The following is a 21711-nucleotide window of genomic DNA, read 5'->3' as shown; positions in this document are numbered from 1 at the left end:
GTGTCTGTTAGCCATTTGTATGTCTTCTTCAGAGAAGTGTCTGTTCATGTCTTCTGCCCATTTTTTGACTTGATTATCTGTTTTTGGGGTGTTGAGTTTGAGAAGTTCTTTATAGATCTTGGATACCAGCCCTTTATCTCTAGTGTCATTTGCAAATATCTTCTCCCATTCTGTGGGTTGCCTCTTTGTTTTGTTGACTATTTCCTTTGCTGTGCAGAAGCTTTTTCTCTTGATGAAGTCCCAAAAGTTCATTTTTGCTTTTTTCACTAGCTTTTGGAGATGTATCTTGAAAGAAGTTGCCGTGGCTGACGTCCAAGAGGATAATGTCTATGTTCTATCTAGGATTTTGATGGATTTCTGTCTCACATTGAGGTCTTTCATCCATTTCGAGTTTATCTTTCTGTATGGTGTTAGAGAATGGTCAAGTTTCATTCTTCTGCATGTGGCTGTCCATTTTCCCAGCACCATTTATTGAAGAGACTGTCTTTTTTCCATTGCATATTTTTTCCTGCTTTGTCAAAGATTACTTGACCACAGAGTTGAGGGTCCATATCTGGGCTCTCTCTTCTGTTCCATTGGTCTATATGTCTGTTTTTGTGCCAGTACCATGCTGTCTTGGTGATCACTACTTTGTAATATAGCTTGAAATCGGGCAATGTGATGCCCCCAGCTTTGTTTTTCTTTTTCAACATTTCCTTGGTGATTTGGGGTCTTTTCTGATTCCATACAAATTTTAGGATTGTTTGTTCCAGCACTTTGAAAAATGTCATTGGAATTTTGATTGGGATGGCATTGAAGGTATAGATTGCTCTAGGTAGCATAGACGTTTTAACAATGTTTATTCTTCCGATCCATGAGCATGGAACGTTTTTCCATCTTTTTGTGTCTTCAATTTCTTTCATGACTGTTCTGTAGTTCCTAGAGTATAGATCCTTTACCTCTTTGGTTAGGTTTATTCTGAGGTATCTTATGGTTTTTGGTGCTATTGTAAATGGAATTGTTTCTCTAATTTCTCTTTCTACAGTTGCATTGTTAGTATATAAGAAAGCAGCTGATTTCTGTGCATTGATTTTGTATCCTGCCACATTACTGAATTGCTGTATGAGTTCTAGTAATTTGGGGGTGAAGTCTTTTAGGTTTTCCACATAAAGTATCATGTCATCTCCGAAAAGAGAGAGTTTGACTTCTTCTTTGCCAATTTGAATACCTTTTATTTCTTTTTGTTGTCTGATTACTGTTGCTAGGACTTCCAGTACTGTGTTGAACAATAGTGGCGGGAGTGGGCATCCTTGTTGTGTTCCTGATCTTAAGGGAAAGGCTCTCAGCTTCTCCCCACTAAGGATGATATTCACTGTTGGTTTTTCATAGATGGATTTTATGAACTTGAGGAATGTTCCCTGTGTCCCTATACTCTGAAGAATTTTAATCAGAAAAGGATGCTGTATTTTGTCAAATGCTTTTTCTGCATCAATTGAGAGGACCGTATGGTTCTTCTCTTTCCTCTTATTAATGTGTTCTATCACATTGATTGATTTGCGAATGTTGAACCACCCTTGCCATCCCGCCCGAGGATAAATCCCACTTGGTCGCGCTGGATGATCCTTTTAATGTATTGTTGGATCCTATTAGCTAGGATTTTGTTGAGGATTTTGGAATCCATATTCATCAGGAATATTGGTCTGAAATTCTCCTTTTTGATGGGGTCTTTGCCTGGTTTGAGGATTAAGGTAATCCTGGCCTCATAGAATGAGTCTGGAAGCTTTCCTTCTGTTCCTATTTTTTGAAACAGCTTCAGGAGAATTGGTATTATTTCTTCTTTGAATGTTTGTTCGATTTCCCCAGGGAATCTGTCAGGCCCTGGACTCTTGTTTTTTGGGAGGTTTTTGATCACTGCTTCAATCTCCTTACTGGTTATTGACCTATTCAGGTTGTCACTTTCTTCCTGTTTCAGTCTTGGCAGTTTATAGGTTTCCCAGGAAGGCATCAATTTCATCCAGATTGCTCAGTTTATTAGCATATACTTGTTGATAATAATTTCTAATAGTTGTTTCTATTTCCTTGGTGTTAGTCGTGATCTCTCCCCTCTTATTCATAATTTTATTAATTTGGGTCCTTTCTCCTTTCTTTTGGATAAGACTGGCCAGTAGTTTATCGATCTTATAACTCTTTCAAAGAACCAGCTTCTAGTTTCATTGATCTGATCTACTATGTTTCTGGTTTCCAATTCATTGATCTCTGCTCTGATCTTAATTATTTCTCTTCTAATGCGTGGCTTAGGCATTGTTTGTTGCTTTTTCTCTAGTTCTTTAATGTGTAGAGTTAGTTGGTGAATTCGGGATTTTGCTATTTTTTTAGTGAGGCGTGGATGGCTATGTATTTCCCCTTAGGACCGCCTTTGTAGTATCCCATAGGTTTTGGACTGATGTGTTTTCGTTCTCATTGGTTTCCATAAATTGTTTAAGTTCTTCTTTGATTTCCTGGTTGACCCAAACATTCTTGAGCAGAGTAGTCTTTAGCTTCTAAGTGTTTGAATTTCTTCCAATTTTTTTCTTGTGATTGAGTTCCAGTTTTAAAGCGTTATGGTCTGAGAATATGCAGGGAATAACCTCAGTCTTTTGGTATCAGTTGAGACCTGATTTGTGACCCAGTATGTGGTCTATTCTGGAAAAAGTTCCATGTGCGCTCGAGAAGAATGAGTATTCTGTTGTTTCAGGGTGGAATGTTCTATATATATCTATGTGGTCCCTCTGGTCCAGTGTGTCATTCAAAGTTCTTGTTTCTTTGTTGATTTTCTGCTTAGATGATCTGTCTATTGCTGAGAGTGGAATATTGAGGTCTACTACAATTAACGTATTGTTATCAATATGACTCTATTTTGGTAAACAGTTAGCTTTTGTAGATGCCTGCTCCCATGTTAGGGGCATAGATATTTACAATTTTTAGATCTTCTTGTTGGATAGACCCTTTAAAAATGATATAGTGTCCTTCTGTGTCTCTAACTACAGTCTTTAGTTTAAAATCTAATTTGTCTGATATACGAATTGCTACCCCAGCTTTTTTTTGAGGTCCATTGGCATGGAAGATGGATCTCCATCCCTTCACTTTCAGTCTGGATGTATCTTTAGGTTCAAAATGAGTCTCTTGTAGACAGCATATGGATGGGTCCTTTTTATCCCATCTGCAACCCTGTGCCATTTTATGGGAGCATTTAGGCTGTTCACGTTGAGAGTGATTATTGAAAGATACGAATTTATTGTCATCGTGTTGCCTCTGAAGACCTTGTTTTTATAGATTGTCCCCATAAATTTCATTTCTATATCACTCTTGGAGTCTTTCTCCTTTTATAGAACCCCCCCCCTTAATATTTCTTGCAGGGCCAGCTTAGTGGTCACATAGTCTTTCAGTTTCTGCCAGTCTTGGAAGCTCTGTATCTCTCCATCCATTCTAAATGACAGCCTTGCCGGATAAAGTATTCTTGGCTGCATGTTCTTCTCGTTTAGTACCCTGAATATGTCTTGCCAGGCCTTTCTGGTTTGCCAGGTCTCTGTGGATAGGTCTGATGTTATTCTGATGTTCTTCCCTCTGTGCGTAAGGAATCTCTTCCCCCTAACTACCCTTAAGATGGTTTCCTTGGTTCTAAGATTTGCGAGTTTTACTATTACATGCCAGGGTGTTGGCCTGGTTTCCTTGATCTTGGGAGGGGTCCTCTCTGCCTTTAGGACACGAATGTTTGTTTCATTCCCCAGATTAGGGAAGTTCTCAGCTACGATTTACTCAAATATATCTTCTAGTCCTCTCTCTCTCTCACCCCCTCAGGGATTCCAATAATTCTGACATTGGGACGTTTCTTGGTGTCAGTTATTTCTCTGATCCTATTTTCCCGGATTCTGAGTTGTTTTTCCCTGGCCTCCTCTTTTCCCTTTTTAATCTATTAATTGGTCTTCTAGGTCACTAATTCGTTCTTCTGCCTCGCTTACCCTAGCTGTTAGATTATCTTGATTAGATTGGATCTCATTGATAGCATTTTTAAGTTTTGCCAATTCAGCTTTCATTTCTGCCCTTAGAGACTCCATGTTGCCATTAATTAATTTCTCCATTATAGCTATTGTCTTCACAATTGCTAGCCTGAATTCCGTCTCCGACATCTTGGTTGTATCTGAATCCATTTGTAAATCTGTGGCATAAATCATAATCTCTGAGTCTTTCCTATTTTGGGGGTTCCTCCTCCTAGTTATTTTGTTGATGAGTGGTGGAGGGAATGTATAGAGTCCAAATTATTGACCAGAACCCAAGCAAGATGCACCTGTTTTCTAGGGACCTTAGGGTTGCTGGCCTCTTGTTTTCCCAGCCTGTTTTCTGGGGGAGGAGCCTGTTGCGATGTTACTCAGGCAACCCTGTTTGGGCAGAGTTGCCCTCCCCCCTGTGGTGGCTCAGTGAAAACCAGTTTTTTTGCAGCTTTTGTTCTCTGGCAGCTTTCTGCGTCTCTTCCGAGAGTCAGAGCAGAAGAGACCATTTCCAACCCTCTGCCTCAGAGCAGAGAGGTCGCAGTCTCTTCTCCAGGCCATACTATCTCCGTTTCTGTCTGTGCTGCTATAAACTGCAGCATCCTGGGTTGTGCACCCCTCAGCAGCGCTCCCAGTCCTCAGCTCCAGGTCGGGGCATGTCTTTGCCTTTTGTGCTTCTAAAACCGCCAGCTGCCCCCAGTTAGCACAAGCGGCCCTGCCCTCCAGGTTTCTGTCCTGGGGGCTGCCCTAAAGTCCTTTTCCCACCACTACCGGTGTGTGAGTCTGTGCCCAGTCCCCAGCGCGGAGGCTATCGCTCCTGGGTGGTGTAGAATCCTGTTGGCCTGGCTCTGACCCCTTCTGTTAATCCTCCAATATCTGCCCACAGAATCACGGCTCCCTGCTTCGTACCTCAAAACCAACAGCCTGCAATATTCTGTTTGTAGAGATCCAGATCTATCTTCTCACATCTCAGGCTGATTTTGTGGGTGTTCAGAGTGTCTGATAGATATCCAGCTCAATTCCAGGGACTGGTTGGAATATGGTCCCCTACTCTTCTGCCATCTTTTCCCAAAAAACTCACCTGTACTTTAAAAAAAAGAAGCCAAGTCCATTTGATAGTTCCCTTTTACACTAAAAATACCATTTCTACCTTTTATTATTAATAAACTACACCCAATGTTTCTGTGATCCCAAAATTAATCATTACATTTTTTATTCTGCTATGGAAGGGAATGCTATTCTAATAATGCCTAGTTTGATAAGATTTCATATATTAAAATAGTAAATGGCACTATCCACTTAGAATTCCAGAAATACCTGTTTAGAAATCCCCATAGTGATTTTGCTCTGCTATAAAATTTGGGGACTCAGTACTGAGCATTATATCATTCCCTTACTGAAGATACACAATACAGTAGAGCATTTCTAATTTGGCCATAGACTGAGTAACATCCTTGTCTAGCATGTTTATTTGAATGATCTCTAAAATGAAGAGATAGTATGGATTTATGTAAAATATGAAAAGGCATCTGGCATAGCACCTGGCAAACATATATGTTTAATAAATTATTGTTCCCTACCCTTCAAATATTTGACTAATGAAATATTAACATTATGAGATGAGTGACTCAGTGATCCCCCAAGGAGAAAGAATAAATGTGGGTCCTATTTCATTCTAAGTATGTACTTTGAATTTCTAATTTCAAGATAGTAGACTAAACACATACTATGTCTAGAAAATTCAGATAAGGAATTCTCCCAGGATGCAGCATTATAGAATTGGATCATATGAAAGAAAAATTAAGAGAAAAAGGATAAACCTAGAAGTTCCAAAATTTACCATGAAGGAGTTCAAGGAGGAGAGAATGGGCCAACAGGCAATATTTGCAAAATTAATGACTGAGGACTTCTATTTATTGAAAGAAAACATGAGCCCCTATGAAATGGTGTATGAATTACCAAACAAGAGTAAAATAATAATAATACACAAATACATGATGACATATTGTAGGGACATTTTAGAATTTAAGGATAAAAAGAAGCTCTTAAAAACTCTCTGAGGGAAAAGGCAGGCCACCTACAAAGCAATGAGAGTCAGAAGAAGATATTGGAGCAGTTTCAAAGTGATAAAGGAAAATAACTATGAATTTGGGATTCTGTATTACATCAAACTGTTATTGTAGTGTGAAGATAGGCTACTTCGAAAATTTACCACCTCCAGAACTTCTGTAAAGTAGTTACTGGAGGGTTTAGTCTAAGAAGAAGGAAATGAATTCAGGATGAACTTGGGGGTGGGAATGGGTAAGATACAAGAACCAATGGTTAGGAAAGATATTTTGTGGAACTAAAATTATATACATTATTACCATATGATGTAGTGATACAGAGAGAAGAGGGGAAAGTCAATCATAGGTTTTTTTGTCTTATTAGAGAGAATACTAATATTATTAACTCTTAAGTTTTTAGAAAAATGTAAGTTTAAATACATAGGTCAAAATTTTAGTAGTAACCACTAGAGAAGAATATAAATAAAATGCATGACTTACACACCCTTTGGTAAATAGAAAATAAAATATAAGGTGACAAGAAGTCACAAATAAATCAGTAATTCCGATAAATGTGAAAAGACTAAGCACTGATTAAAAGACAAAAACTAAAATAAAATTGAAATAAAAAATATATACTGTGCATAATAGGCCTATTTAAAGTAAAAGGACATAATTTTTTTTTAAATAAAGTAGTTGAAAGATATTAGGCAACTCCTATCTAAAAGAAAGCTGGTTTAACAATTCTAATATAGTATGAAATAGAATTCAATTCAAGAAGTACATTAAAAAGATATTTCATATGGACATTTCATAGATATAGATAAATTATACCACAATGATGTAAAAGTCATGAAACTTTATACATCTAAAAATACAGCTTTGAATATATAAAGTAAAAACTGATAAACTACAAGTGATAAATTGGTAAATCCCTAACATATTAAGGAGGTAAAAAATAAATCAGGTTATAAATGATTTGAGCAACACAATCAAGCTGCATTTGTGGGAGAAAGAAAAGCTGTGTGCAGCAGAGAATATACATTCTTTTCAAACTTACGTGAAACATTTACAAAAATTGACTCTACTAGATCAGAAAAAATCTTTCTTTTTTTTTTAAGATTTATGTATTTATTGTTAAGAGAGAGAGGAGGTGCGCGTGCGTGCACACACACAGACACACAGTGGCGCAAGTAGGGGAAGGGACAGAAGGAGAGAATCTTAGAGCAGACTGGAGCAGACGCTCCACTGAGCAGGAGCCCGGTGTGTGGCTGGATCCCACCACCCATGAGATCACAACCTGAGCTGAAACCAAGAGTTGGACACTTAACTGAACTGACTGAGCCACCCAGGCGCCCCCAGAAAAAATCTTTTAAAATTATATGCAGGCTATGCTCTGTGACCACAGGGAAACGAAGTTAGAAATTAACAACAGAAAGCACCAAATATCTTTACATTTGTATATTAAAATGCACATATGTAAATAACTTTGGAGGTAAGGAAGAAACAAATGGAAATGACTAAATGCTAAACAACCTTATATCAAAACTTATTAAACAATAACCAGAGTGGTACCCTTAATTGTATTACAAAATTAAAAATACTAAAAGTAAATGAGGTAATTTGAAAAAATAATAACTGAAATAAGCATAAACAAAATAGAAGGAACAACTTGATAAAGCTAAAAATAAGAATGAAATATGATCAAGAGAAAAGCAAGAAAAGGCACAAATAATTCAATAAAGAAAATATTATTACCATAAATACAATTAAACTTTTTAAATTACAAGAAAACTATAAAACTCTATCAATGTACTGGAAATTCTAAATGAAATACGCATTCCTCATGAAAGAAAAAACACAAATTACTAAAATTTTCCTGAGAAAGTAAAAAAACCTAAGTAGATTAATTACTCTGGAAGATTTGGTAATGTTAAGGATTTCCATGAAAAAACATTTTATGGGTGGTTATATGGTTTTGTGGATGAATTCTACTAAGTTGTTGGGTGAGTAATTCTGATATTTTACAAACTTTTAGAACATTTTTTTTAAAAAGGACATTTAATTTATTTTGTTTTTTTTTTAAAGATTTTATTTATTTGAGAGAAAGAATGAGAGAGAGAGAGAGCACATGAGAGAGGGGAAGGTCAGAGGGAGAAGCAGACTCCCTGCCGAGCAGGGAGCCCGATGCAGGACTCGATCCCGGGACTCCAGGATCATGACCTGAGCCGAAGGCAGTCGTTTAACCAACTGAGCCACCCAGGCGCCCCTTATTTTGTTTTTTTTTTTAAAGATTTTATTTATTTATTTGACAGAGAGAGAGATAGCGAGAGAGGGAACACATGTGGGAGTTGGAGAGGGAGAAGCAGGCTTCCTGCTGAGCAGGGAGCCCAATGCGGGGCTCAATCCCAGGACCCTGGGATCATGACTGGAGCTGAAGGCAGACGCTTAATGACTGAGCCACCCAGGCACCCCAGGACATTTAATTTAATAACATTGATACCAAACCACCAAGGAGATAGCACTAGAAATAATTATAATTCAATCTCATTTATGAATGTAGAAACAACAATCCTAGATAAAATACCAGCAAATCAATTCAGAACTATATTAAATAATATGATGAGATGACCAACTAGATTTTACCCTAAGATTGCAAGGATGTTTCAACCTTACTGTAATTGACTACTACACTGACAGATTAAAAGAGAATAGGCCAGTATTTGCAAAGAAAACAGTGAATAAAATTCCCATTCAATTTTTAAAAGGTAAAAAAGTTATCAAACTAAGTTTAAAAGGGAACTTGATGAAGCTATCTGCTTCATATACCAAGTACAGGTTTGTACAGGAAATGTCATACTTTTGTGGTAAAACATCAGGAATATTCTCATTCAAATAAAAAATAAGATACACATACTCAGAGTTGCCTATACCGTTTGTCCTTACACTGGAGAGACCAGCCAGTACACTAGGTCTGGAAGAAAAATGAGGTGTAAGGATGGAACAAAACTCCAAATTTTAGTTATTCACAAACCCTATCATAGTCTACCTAGAAAGCCTAAAAGAATCAAATGACAAATTACCAGAACTTAGAATGTTTGCAAGGTGGCCAGATATGATAGTTGCATACTTAAATATTATTTGCCTTTCTCTTCACCAGCAGTAAAAAAAATTAAACATATAAGAAAAAAAATTCCAGTTAACAGTAGTAATAGCAATAAAATTCACAGTAGTAAATTAACCCATGAGTAAACCAAACAAAAGATGTGTAAGACCTTTTTTCAGAATTCTGTAAGAGATCATTAAATAATATAAAATTAATAAATAAATGGAGAGATACACTTAATTTTTCATATGAGAACTCAATATTATGAACAGGTGATTCTACCAAAATTTAATCTTTAAATTCAAATTAATCTCATTCAAAATTCCAGTATTTTTTTTGAAATGAAGCTGACAAACTGATTCTAAAATGCATTTAGAATATAAATTTGTAAATGTAGTAAAGATGGTTTTTATTTATTTATTTTTTCAACTAACATCTTTCATGAAGATAGAAGCATTTTCTTTTCTTTTTTTATTTAAATTCAATTAGCCCACTTATAGTACATCATTATAAACATGGTTTTTATTTTTAAAAAACTTTTTTAAGATTTTATTTATTTATTTGACAGAGAGAGAGAGACAGCGAGAGAGGGAACACAAGCAGGGGGAGTGGGAGAGGGAGAAGCAGGCTTGAGCCCGATGCGGGGCTCGATGCGGGGCTTGATCCCAGGACTCCAGGATCATAACTTGAGCCGAAGGCAGATGCTTAATGACTGAGCCACCCGGGCACCCCTATAAAGATGGTTTTTAAAAGGAACAAAATGGGTATATTTTCCTTAGCAGTTTTGAAAACATTATTCAAATCATTTATAATTATAATGATTATTTTTATTATTCTAAAAAGATGTGTTCATGATAGAAAAATAGTGCGGAAGAATGTCCGGAAATAGAGCCATGTTTGCATGAAAACTTTAGATGCCTCTTTTTCTCTTGCTAATGGCTTTCTAGTATTTCTTGGATTAAAAGATCATTGCATCAAAAAAAAAAAGATCATAGCATCAAAGAAGAGCAGGTAGAGGGTTATCAGTACATTTCCAAAAGTAGTACAGCTACCTTAAATTATTCTTTCTTACACTCAAACTGGTACTTACATTATTTAAAACTTTTCCTGCTTTTCCAGATGTCGATTCTCATAGAAAAAATAAGAATATGACTGGCATTATACGTTAAAGGAAGATCTTATTATTATTTCTCATTGAGAACTAAAGTAATATCTCTAAAGTCAGATCATTTTGATCACTTTAATTTTTTTTTTTTTTTTATCTTAGGGACTTCGGTTACCGGTCCTCCTGGCCCCCCTGGCTTTCCTGGAGAAAGGGGCCAGAAAGGTGATGAAGGTCCACCTGGAATTTCTATTCCTGGATCTCCTGGACTTGATGGACAGCCTGGGGCTCCTGGCCTTCCAGGGCCTCCTGGCCCTCCTGGCCCTCACATCCCTCCTAGTAAGCTATCCTTTTCTCCTTAAGTTCTGTGGGTTTCGTTTTGTTTTCATTTGTAGGTGAATCCAGCTGAAGGTTGGCATTATTGTACCGCTTCTACTTTTGATTTTTGGTGATTCCTTGATGTTTAAATTTTCCCTTCAAATTAGCACCCTTATTATATCTTCCTTTTGCTTATAGGTAGTGGTATTACTGCAGAGAAGTAACTGAAGATAGATCTTTTTTTTTTTTTTCCTTGCCTGTCAAGCTTTCTTTTTGTTTAGGCTTCTGGATATTTCACAACAATTAGCTTGCTATCCTTTATCTTGTCTCAGGTGATGAGATATGTGAAGCCGGCCCTCCAGGCCCTCCGGGATCTCCAGGTGATAGGGGACTCCAAGGAGAACAAGGAGTGAAAGGTTTGACCCCCATAGTCGTTCCTTCCTTCTTTCAGATCTTCAGCCAAGTGCCCTATATCCTCCACTCCACCTCAGTCACTCACTGTCATGGTCTTCCTCCCAAGACCATCTCATCACCTGTAATGCACACTTCCATAATCTTGATTTTATGAGTCCCACTTTCCGACCACTGTATCCTTTCTAGCTCACTACCTCTGATAACCTGACTCCAGTATTACTTCAACCTCACTGATCCCTACCAACTTTGACTCTCCCTCAACCTTTTGATGTCCTTTCTTCCCTCTTAACCTATAAATGTCAGGATCAATCATTGTAAACAATCCCGTGTATAAACCCTTGCCTCCTTCGCTCTCCTCTCACTTCATTGTACTCACTTGGAACAAAAGCCTAGTTTTGGTAATTCCGAATTATCACATCTTCTGAGCCTACACCTTCTCTTCCCTCCTCAAATTTTGAACACCTCCTCTTCCATTCTCATGTTAAGATTTGGACCTGCTTCCTCTTTTACTGACCAACTGAAGTAATAAGAGAATTTTCACATACTACTACCACATTTACCCACCTACTTGCATCTGTGCACATATACTCTGCCTTCCTGCCTATTACTCTCACTGCTCCTATCTAAAGCCAGTTCTTCTATTTGAACAATGGATTCCATTCCCTCTTATGTTCCAAAGGATTTCATTCCAGAAATTCCTGCCTCTCCCACATTGTCAGTTTTTCCATTTTACTGGATCACTCCTGGCAGCATACAAATATACCTTTTTTTTAAAAATGTTTTATTTATTTATTCATGAGAGGCAGAGGCAGAGGCAGAGGGAGAAGCAGGCTCACCACAGAGCAGGGAGCCCGATGCGGGACTCGATCCCAGGACCCTGGGATCATGACCTGAGCCGAAGGCAGACGCTTAACCATCTGAGCCACCCAGGTGCCCCAAATATACCTTTTTTCACCCATCTAAAACATACCTTATTATAATCCCACTTTCCCTGCCAGATCCTGCTTTATTCCTCTGCTCCCATTGCTGCAAAACCCCAGGATTTTCTACTCACTATCTGTGGATACTCTTCACTCCAATCAAAATTTTACTGCCTAATCCACCACTCCACAGATGCTGTTTTTGTCCAAGTCACCAGCAGCCTATACCCTGCTAATCCAAATATCAAGTCTCAGTTCTTTTTTTTTTACTCTATTTTTCCATTTTTAAACACTTCCCTCACTTGTCCTGGTTTTCTTCATACCTCCTTGGACTATTATATATATATATTAGATATAGAGGTAGTGATAGAGATAGACATGTCTATATATATCTTTCTGTATATTTGTCTCTCTATATATCTCATTCTCTCTCCCTCTCTCTCATATGTCTCATTCCCTCTCTCTCTCTCTCTCTCTCTCAATGTATCTATATAATCTCCCATGTAACTACCATCTAAATCAAAATATAGAACTTTTCCAGGACTCTGGAAGACTCTTGTGCCCCCTAGTCAGCACTCCCAAAGGTAACCACTATTTTATCCTCTATCATATATTGGTTTGCCTAATCTTGAACTTTGTATAAATGGAATCATACAGTATGGGCTCTTTTGTGTCTGATTCTTTTGCTCAATATTATGTCTGTAGGATATACCTATATTTTTGTTTGTAGCAATATTTTTCACTGTTCTTTGGTATTCATTGTATCAATATACCTAAATACTCTAATGTTAATGGACATTTGGTCTAGGGCTATTATAAGTAAAGGTGCTATGAACATTCTTATACATATATTTTGTAGGACATAAATTTCTGTTGTGTATATACCTGCGAATGGAATTGATGGGTTATAGGGGTAGGTGCAGGTTTTGTTTCCATAGATATCACCAAACAGTTTTCCAAAGTGGTTTGAGTCTCCAATTACCTGATGAGTTACTGATGCTGAGCCTCTTTTCTTACAGTTCATGTATTCTCTTTGTAAAGTGCTTTTTTTCTTATTTTTAAATGGCAGTTAAAGAAATCCAATCTTTAATGTCCTCTTTTATGGTTAGTGTTGTTTATGTTCTATTTTAGAAATCTTTGCTTATCCCAAGAACCTGATGATATTTCTGTGTGTTTTCTTCTAGAAGCTTTATTATTTTGACTTTTATATTTTGATCTTTCATCTGTCTTCAAGTAATTTTTGTGTATAGTTTGAAGTGGGCATCAAAGTTTTTTTCCCACATGGATATCCAATTGACTCAATATTGTAGTACAAAAGACTGTCATTTCTCCAATGAGTTGCATTAGCACTTTTCTTATAAATCTTATGACACTATATGTATTAGTCTGTTTCCGACCTCTCTGTTTTGTTCATTGTTCTATTTGTTTCTCTTTCCACCAATGCTAGACAATCTAAATTATTGTAGCCTTATAGTAAGTCTTGGCTTAATTTGCATTTCCATATGTATTTTAAATTTATCTACCAAACGTTTAATTTTGGAATGCCCCAAGTATTTTAGTCCTTGTTCCTTTTCTGTATTTGAACTCAATTCAGTCAGTCTCGTGACTTTAAATACCACCTATTTGCCAGTGACTTCCAGTTTCAAATTTAAGTCTTTTCCTCCAGATTAGTATATCCAACTGTCTACTGGACATTTTGAACTTGACATCTTGATCAAGTTAAAGTCCTGATCTCTGCTACCTCCTCCCCCATAATTTTACCACTTATGTCTTCCCTTTTTTAAATGCAGGCCACCCTAGCTTTTTGGTTGCATGGGCTGAAAACCTTGGAGTCATCTTTGATTCTCTTCTTTTGTATTCCGTGTATGATCCATGAGAAAATCCCATGAGCTCTACTTTCAAATATACCCAGAATCTAACCAACTCTCCTCATCTTCATTGCTGTAACTCTGGGATGAGCTGTCATCTCTCCTAGATTACTACAGCAATAGCCACTTAAATGATTACCCTATTTCTATCATTGCACGTCCATTCTGTTCTCAATATAGCAGCCAGAGACATCTGTTTCAAAATTAAGTCATATCATCTTGCTTTTCTGTTTACATTTTTTTTACTGGATTCTCATTTCACTCATAGTAAAAGCCAGGCTTTATGGTGGCCTATGTGACGTTTTATGATATGCCACTCGTTATAACCTGTGAACTGTCTGATCTGCTTCCCCTTCCTCTCTCTACTCCAGCAATCTGGTCTCCTTGATGTTTCTTGAGTAGGCCAAACATGGCTATTCTTTCTTCCTAGAGTAGCTCTACATTCATTAGGCACATGCCACATTCTTTAAGATTTTATCATATATCATCATCTCATTTGACCACCCTATTAAAATTGTAAACTGCCACCCATCCCTAGCATGTCTAATCGCATTTACCCAGGTGTATTTTTTCTATAAACATAACACCTTTTGATATATATATATAAATACTTGGCTACCTTCATTGTTTATTATCCCTTTCCACTGGTAGAATATGAACACCATGAAGGCATGGATTTTTGCCTGTTTTGTTTTGTCTGTTTTGTTTACCAGTATATCACAGATACTTGGAACCAGTACTTGGCAAATAATAAGCACTTGGCAAATATTTATCAAATGAGTTGATTCTAATATAGGCTTCTCTAAACTACACTGTTGGGTAGAAATGTTGTTCCTTGGTGCTAACTTCTTTAGAACCTATCTAAAGGAGATAGACATACCCCTTTGAGTAAAATTTGTTCCTCAATATGCTTTTCTCTAGGTGACAAAGGTGACACCTGCTTCAACTGTATTGGAACTGGTGTTTCAGGGCCTCCAGGTCAGCCTGGCCTTCCAGGTCTTCCAGGTCCTCCAGGTAAAACATTCTGCCTCAGGGCAACCTTGTAAAAATATTTCTTGGCTAGATTTTAGTGAGCTCAGTTTTATAATGATGACAGTTTCTCATTTTATAGCAAGTCTCTCATATCCATAAATAATTAAATATGAAATGCCTCTGTCTGTTACAAAATAAATTATGCTCTTGTTTCTAACACCTGAAGCTACCAATATTTTCCATTAAAGCATTTTGACAATATTATTCCAAGAAAAATATCTTCCCTGTTTTCCATATGGTGAGGAAAATAACTCATACAGAGTCAAACTTCTTTCTTCCAAAAAGCTGGGGGAAAAGCTCATAATATCTGGCCCCTGAGTGTAGTTTCCAGTGGCAGAGCTTCTAGTCTTTGGGGATGTATCACGTGTTGTCATTAAGGGACAGGGCTTCTACTGTAGTTTGGCAACCAGCTGCCCATATTCCTCTTTCTATATATAACTCCTCCTTCCCTGTTTCCAGTCAAAATTATATTTGATATCCATCAGACCCACAACTCTCTCAAGTGCCTCTTGGGATATCCTAATATTATATTCTCTTGAAATCACACTTTATGTTTGTGTCAGGGCTGAGAGTAGACAGATCTCTTACCTTTCTGTCTAGTATGTCTGCCAAAGAAACCAATTCTTTAGCACTTGGAAATAGATTTTTAACAGGTCTTATAGCTGCCACTGGAAGTTAATAATCAAGCCTTGTACCTCCAGTCTAGTGGTTTTCAAACTTGGGAGTACATCGGAGTTACCTGGAGGACTTGTTAAAAACCCATATTGCTGGGTCCCACCCCTAAAGTTTCTGATTCAGTAGATCTGGTGTGGGGGCCCAAGAATTAGCATTTCTAACCAGTACTCAGGTAATGCTGATACAGCTGATCGAGGGACCCATTTTGAGAACCACTTCTTTAGTTATATTTCCTTTAGTCTTTAGGCACCAAATGTTTCTCATAAACCAAATTTTATGAAGTGGTAAACCAAAGAAAGGACTTGTAAGGATCTGGGAAATTTGTTTAGGTCAGAACAAAGAAAGAGACTCAGACTGTGTCCTTATCTCTTTCTCCGCTTGGCATTAGGATGGTTATAGGAGCCTTAGCACCTCTGTGCCTAGCAATTGGTCACTGTGAGCTGTGAGAGGCATTGTAGTTGGAAACACCTAAGGATATAATATTGTATAGATTCACCTAAAAGAAAGGATGATTTGCTCGTTTTGAGAGCATAAAATAGGAAAATAAAAATGTGACTTGTTAAATGTGATTGAATGGGGTTCTTATTTTAAAACTTGACTTCCTGACTTGATTTTTGTATGAGCTTTGTCAGGGGCTCAGGGTCAAAGTTCACATTATTGTGTGTGTGTGTGTGTGTGTATGTATGTGCATGTATTAGGATCTCTTGGTTTCCCTGGACAGAAGGGAGAAAAAGGACATGCTGGTCTAACCGGTCCCAAAGGATTAACAGTAAGTTTTGAGTATATTATAGAAAAACAACAACAACAAAAAAAAAACTAGAAGAAATCCATTTACACTTTGGTTTTCTCTTGTGGATATATATAATAAAAGAAATTTAGTTCTTCTATTAATTTGTGTTGTTTTTCATTCCTTGATTCTCCCTGACTCACATGCCTCACTTTGTTCTTAGCTTTGTACACTAAATGTTATTGGGTGGGTTGATATGATAAACTGGAGAGAGAAATGTGTTGGGAAAAAAAAGAAACTGATTTTTTTCTCTTCTTTTTCCCTTCTTTCTTTTTCTTCCTTCAGGGCATACCAGGAGCTCCAGGTCCTCCAGGCTTTCCTGGCTCTAAAGGTGAACCTGGTGACATCCTCACTTTTCCAGGAATGAAGGGTGACAAAGGAGAGTTGGGTTCCCCAGGAGCCCCTGGGCTTCCTGGGTTACCCGGTACCCCTGGACAGGATGGACTGCCAGGACTTCCTGGCCCCAAAGGAGAACCTGTGAGTTGGTTTGATATTCTTGGTTCTGTGATGTCAAATTGTTACTTAGGGATATTTCCTAAGATGGGCCTGGTGCTACGATGAACACCCAATTAGTGCTTAAAAGACTGTAACTGTATGTAGTAATGGTACATTGTTATTGACTATGTAGGGGTTTTTTGCCACTCTTTTCTCTCAGTTGTTTTATCTTCTTAACCCATTACTCTATTGAGTAATATTGGCTGTGAATAGGTGGGCAGGAGGTTAAGATGCTTATGGGTCAGTGTGAGTTTCCCCTTCTCTTATACTACATATCTTTGTCTGGGTTTATTTGGACCTGAGAACAGAAGTCTAATTTGGTTTTATATATAGTAAGCTTAGAGGTTAGTGTGAGTAGATGGCCATGTGGTAGCTGGACTACAAACTTCTTGACTTATTGCTAGTATGTAAGCTTTATGAAGGGCAGAGATTTTTGCCTATTTTTGGTCTTTGCTGTATCACCGGCCCCTGACACATATTAGGAACTAAAAAATATTTGTTGAAGGAATAATGAATAAGTAGAATGATCACACATCCCATCACATAATAACATACACTTATACAGCTTTTAAGAACTATTTATGGCTGTATCATGTCTTTAGTTGTATTCAGTAATACCAACATACCAACCTATATCTATATGTTTCTGTATTAAATTTTTCCCTTTTCAGGGTGGAATTGCTTTTAAGGGTGAAAGAGGTCCCCCTGGGAATCCAGGCTTGCCAGGTCTCCCAGGGAATAGAGGGCCTATGGGCCCTGTGGGTTTTGGCCCTCCAGGCCCAGTAGGTGAAAAAGGCATACAAGGTGTGGCAGGAAATCCAGGCCAGCCAGGAATACCAGGTGAGTTTACTATGGTTGTTTTGTTTTTAATTTGGCACTTAAAAGCAGAAATGTATTATCTTTTGGCCATTCTTGGCTTCCTTTCATGAGGGATGTTTCCCTGGCCATTTATATTTGGGCTTTTCAGAGCTCCTTAGCAAGGGAGCTCAGTGTATGCGTTTTCTCTAAAGGGGGGGAGGTTCCCTCTTTAAATTTCTTCTGTCTTCATTGTTATTGTTGTTTGTTGTTTTTAAGTACATGGTACATAAAGTTTAACAATTATAATGGAAACACACATGTACCTACCACACATGCCAAAAAACAGAAACTTGCCATCATCCTAGAAACCCCCACCTTCCTCTCTCTGTCCTTTTCTGACCATAATCACCTTCCATTTCTTCAGAGGTAACCACTGTCCTGACTTTTGCATAATTTCCTTCCATTTGCCCCCTAGTTTTATCACCTAGATATGGATCCCTAAACAAAGTACTTTAATTATGCTTCTTTTTGAACTTCATAATAATGGAATCATAGGGTAAGTATTCTTTATATTAACTTTGTGTATAGCTATAGTACATTCATTTTCATTGCTGTATAGTATCCCATTGTGTGTGTGTGTGTGTGTGTGTGTGTGTGTGTGTGTGTGTGTGTGTGTGTGACAATTGATTTATCCATTCTGTTGTTGATGGACAATTGGGTTATTTATAGTTCAGGTGTATTATGAATAATGCTTCTGTGTACATCCTTGTATGTATATATATTATATATTATATATATTATATATACATATCTATCTCCTGGTGTACATGTGCACATACTTCTCTGAGGCAAGGTCAGCAAACTATGACACAGCATTCAAATCTGGCCCGCTACTTGTCATAAATGAAACTTATTTGAATACATCTGCACCTATTCACTATTGTCTGTTGGTTGCTTTTGCACTCCTACACATAGACTCAACATTTTGCAGAGTTGAGTAGTTGCTACTGAGACCATATGGCCCACAAAGCCTAAAATATTTACTGTTCAGTCCTTTACAGAAAAACTTTGCCAATCCCCGGACTAGAGTATATATTTAAGATGAGCATTCTCAAAGCATAGAATAAATGCATCTTCAGCTTTACTAGATAATGTTCAAAGCAATTGTACCAATTTCATCAGCAGTATTGGAGATTTCTTGTTGTTCTACATCCTCATAAACATTTTGTATTGCCAGATTTCTTACATTTTTGTCAGTTTGCTGAGTGTGATGTATCTCATGACAGTTTTATTTTACATTCCCCAGATTACATTAAAGTTTAGCACCTTTTCATATGTTTATTGACTGTTTCAATTTCCATTTCTGAAATTCCCATTCAAGTGTTTTTTTGACCATTTTTCTACTGGATTGTTTCTTTTTATTACTGATTTAGGATTTTTTAATATATATATTCTGTGTATTAGTTGTTATCTATTCTGCAGAATTTTCACTCACTATGGCTTGCCATTTTTCACTCTCTATATGGTGTCTTTAATCAACAGAAATCAGTTTAAATGTAGTCAAATGTATCAATCTTTTCTCTCATGGTTAGTGCTTTTTATGTCAGGTTTTAGAGATCCACCTTTGTCCTGAGCCTATTTCAAGTCCTTATTTTAATTAATGAGAAGTAGGTGTACAGGACTTTGCGCACATAAAACCTTAAGGTACCATCAATTAACCAAAATGAATATTTCTTGTTTACTGCAGTTTGAGTTTTGTTAGGCTCTTTTGACCTACATTTAAAAATATTTTTATAGATGCCATCTTCAATCCTGGGAGCTCTTTTTTTTTTTTTAAGATTTTATTTATTTGTTTGACAGAGAGAGAGAGAGCACAAGCAGGGAGGAGGGGCAAGGGGAGAGGGAGAAGCAGGCTCCCCACTGAGCCGGGAGCCCGATGTGGGGCTTGATCCCAGGACCCTGGGATCATGACCCGAGCCGAAGGCAGATGCTTAACCAACTGAGCCACCCAGGCGCCCCAATCCTGGAAGCTCTTAAAACTGTCATCTACTTTTTCTTTTTGAAAGTTTATTCTTCTGTTTGGTTTATTCCTTGAATATATAATATGGGGTTATTTTTCTTGTGGGTTCTTGTTAGTGTGCATTTTCAAAAAATTATAGATACTTTCTTGTTTTGCTTTTAATTAAAGGAGATCTTTAGTCAAGTGAACACTTCTCATTCACTGTTTATTCCTTCTTGTTCTTAGGTCCTAAAGGTGATCCAGGTCAGACCATAACCCAGCCAGGGAAGCCTGGCCTGCCTGGTAATCCAGGCAGAGATGGTGAAGTAGGTCTTCCAGGTGTGTGAGGAATTTATTTGGCCATGTCTTTAACACTCACTGGCTTCTTTCTTTGAAAGTATCCCTTTGAAAAAACTGCTGTTTCTCCATAGGTGACCCTGGACTTCCTGGCCAACCAGGCTTGCCAGGAATACCCGGTAGTAAAGGAGAACCAGGTGTCCCTGGAATTGGGCTTCCTGGACCACCTGGTCCCAAAGGTATGTAGGACTGAGCAGCAGGCAGGTTAATCTAACTAGTTAGTATAACATTATTCTTTGATATAGTTCCCTCAACAAATAAAATAAGTTAACTGTGCTTCTTTTCTAGGTACCATTAGTAATGTAAGTGAAAAGGCACAGCATGTATGCACTATAATTTTATTGCCTTTATCTAAAACAGTCCAGACAAGAAAATATCTAAATCATAGATATGCAAAAATGGTATATAAGCTTTTAAAATTACAGAATTATTGTCTTTTGTATTCACCATTGTATTTTCAGGGCTTAGAAAAATTCCTGGCACATAGTAAGCACTCAGTAGATACTTGTTGAATGAATGGATTGTACTAAGCAGAAAACATATTTATTACACATATGTATCCAAGTAATGTTTTATCCTAAATCATATTCTCTTGATTTACTGAAATTTTTTAGGGCTGTTGCTTCAGTTCTGCTTTTTTTCTCGCAGAATTTATTCTCTTGAGTGGCAAGCATGCACATTGGTCTGAGAACAGTACTTAAACATGGCCTTACTCATTTATACTAAATGACTTCAAAAGAGTCAGATTTGACTTATGTGTATATTTCTGTGTAATATTTACAATTGTTTTTAGCTCACTTCCAGAATTATATGGTAGGCCTTGTATCTTACTATATCCAGATATAAGCAGAATAGAAGTTTTCTGCATGTTTGTGTGGGAGTCATTCCTTATGTTTAGTTCTATCTCATTAGTAATAACTCATTTTCCTTTAGAAGAGTATATCTTCCATACACATTAGCTCTATATGAAAATGGCAGGACCATAACATTATTGAGAGGGAATATCAGGTGTTTGTAAGGCTTGATCCTGAGTAGTCATCTAGAATTTCAGTGTACTTTTCACATCTCACTGTAGTCACTAAGCATGATTGGACAGGGTAAAAATGTGGGTTTGGGAGTTTAGGTATCTTTCTTAAAGTGTCTTGTCTTTGGAGATTAAAAAATGACTAATCATTTCACAGGTTTTCCTGGAATTCCGGGACCTCCAGGAGCACCTGGAACACCTGGAAGAATTGGTCTAGAAGGCCCTTCTGGGCCACCAGGCTTTCCAGGACCGAAGGTCTGGGATATTTTAATTTATTCTTTCCCCTTTTCCTATTTCTATTAGCCCTAGCTCTCTGCTTTGATATAGACATTATTATCCCAAGTCTTCACTATATAAATACAGTTAGCTGATTGTATTTTCACTTAAAAATATTTAACCTGGGGCACCTGGGTGGCTCAGTTGTTTAAGGGTCCAATTCTTGATCTCAGCTCAGGTCTTAATCTCAGGTCATATGTTTGAGCCCCATATTTAACCCAAAACAGTCTTTCATTGTCCAAGAGGTCATATTTGAAGCAAACAGAAAATTTCTGAAACTGTTTTAGAGTGAAAGGTTATCTGATGAGATGAGATTAGATGAGAAAATACAATCATCAGCTCCCCCTGTGCTTCTCTATAGTATCAGCATACCATTTAACCTCTGTCCATGCCTGTGTGATGATTGTTTAAATAGCATGTGAAGAACTTCCCATACTGTTTCCCAGTCCCAATTCCATCCCACATACATAATATAAGCCACTGTTATTAGC

At 37.4% G+C, this 21711-nt stretch overlaps 1 protein-coding gene across 2 annotated transcripts in view; it reads left to right on the top strand.

The window, feature by feature from the left end:
- Nucleotides 1-21711, top strand: part of COL4A5 (collagen type IV alpha 5 chain) — a 227603-nt gene that overhangs the window by 136229 nt on the left and 69663 nt on the right. For both annotated transcript variants that reach the window (XM_028089734.1, XM_028089732.2), the window contains exons 20-28: nucleotides 10423-10596; nucleotides 10908-10991; nucleotides 14699-14791; nucleotides 16183-16253; nucleotides 16557-16748; nucleotides 17438-17606; nucleotides 19810-19902; nucleotides 19995-20099; nucleotides 21102-21199. In XM_028089734.1, the coding sequence (XP_027945535.1) occupies nucleotides 10423-10596; nucleotides 10908-10991; nucleotides 14699-14791; nucleotides 16183-16253; nucleotides 16557-16748; nucleotides 17438-17606; nucleotides 19810-19902; nucleotides 19995-20099; nucleotides 21102-21199 (1079 nt within the window). The remainder of the gene's footprint in view (nucleotides 1-10422; nucleotides 10597-10907; nucleotides 10992-14698; nucleotides 14792-16182; nucleotides 16254-16556; nucleotides 16749-17437; nucleotides 17607-19809; nucleotides 19903-19994; nucleotides 20100-21101; nucleotides 21200-21711) is intronic.

Source organism: Eumetopias jubatus, unplaced genomic scaffold, assembly GCF_037043125.1.
Source record: "Eumetopias jubatus isolate StellerSeaLion01/CBP00866 unplaced genomic scaffold, mEumJub1_p1.0 scaffold_11, whole genome shotgun sequence".
NCBI lineage: Eukaryota > Metazoa > Chordata > Mammalia > Carnivora > Otariidae > Eumetopias > Eumetopias jubatus.
Note: the sequence above shows the minus strand (reverse complement) of the source record. Positions and strands in the feature narration are given on the sequence as shown.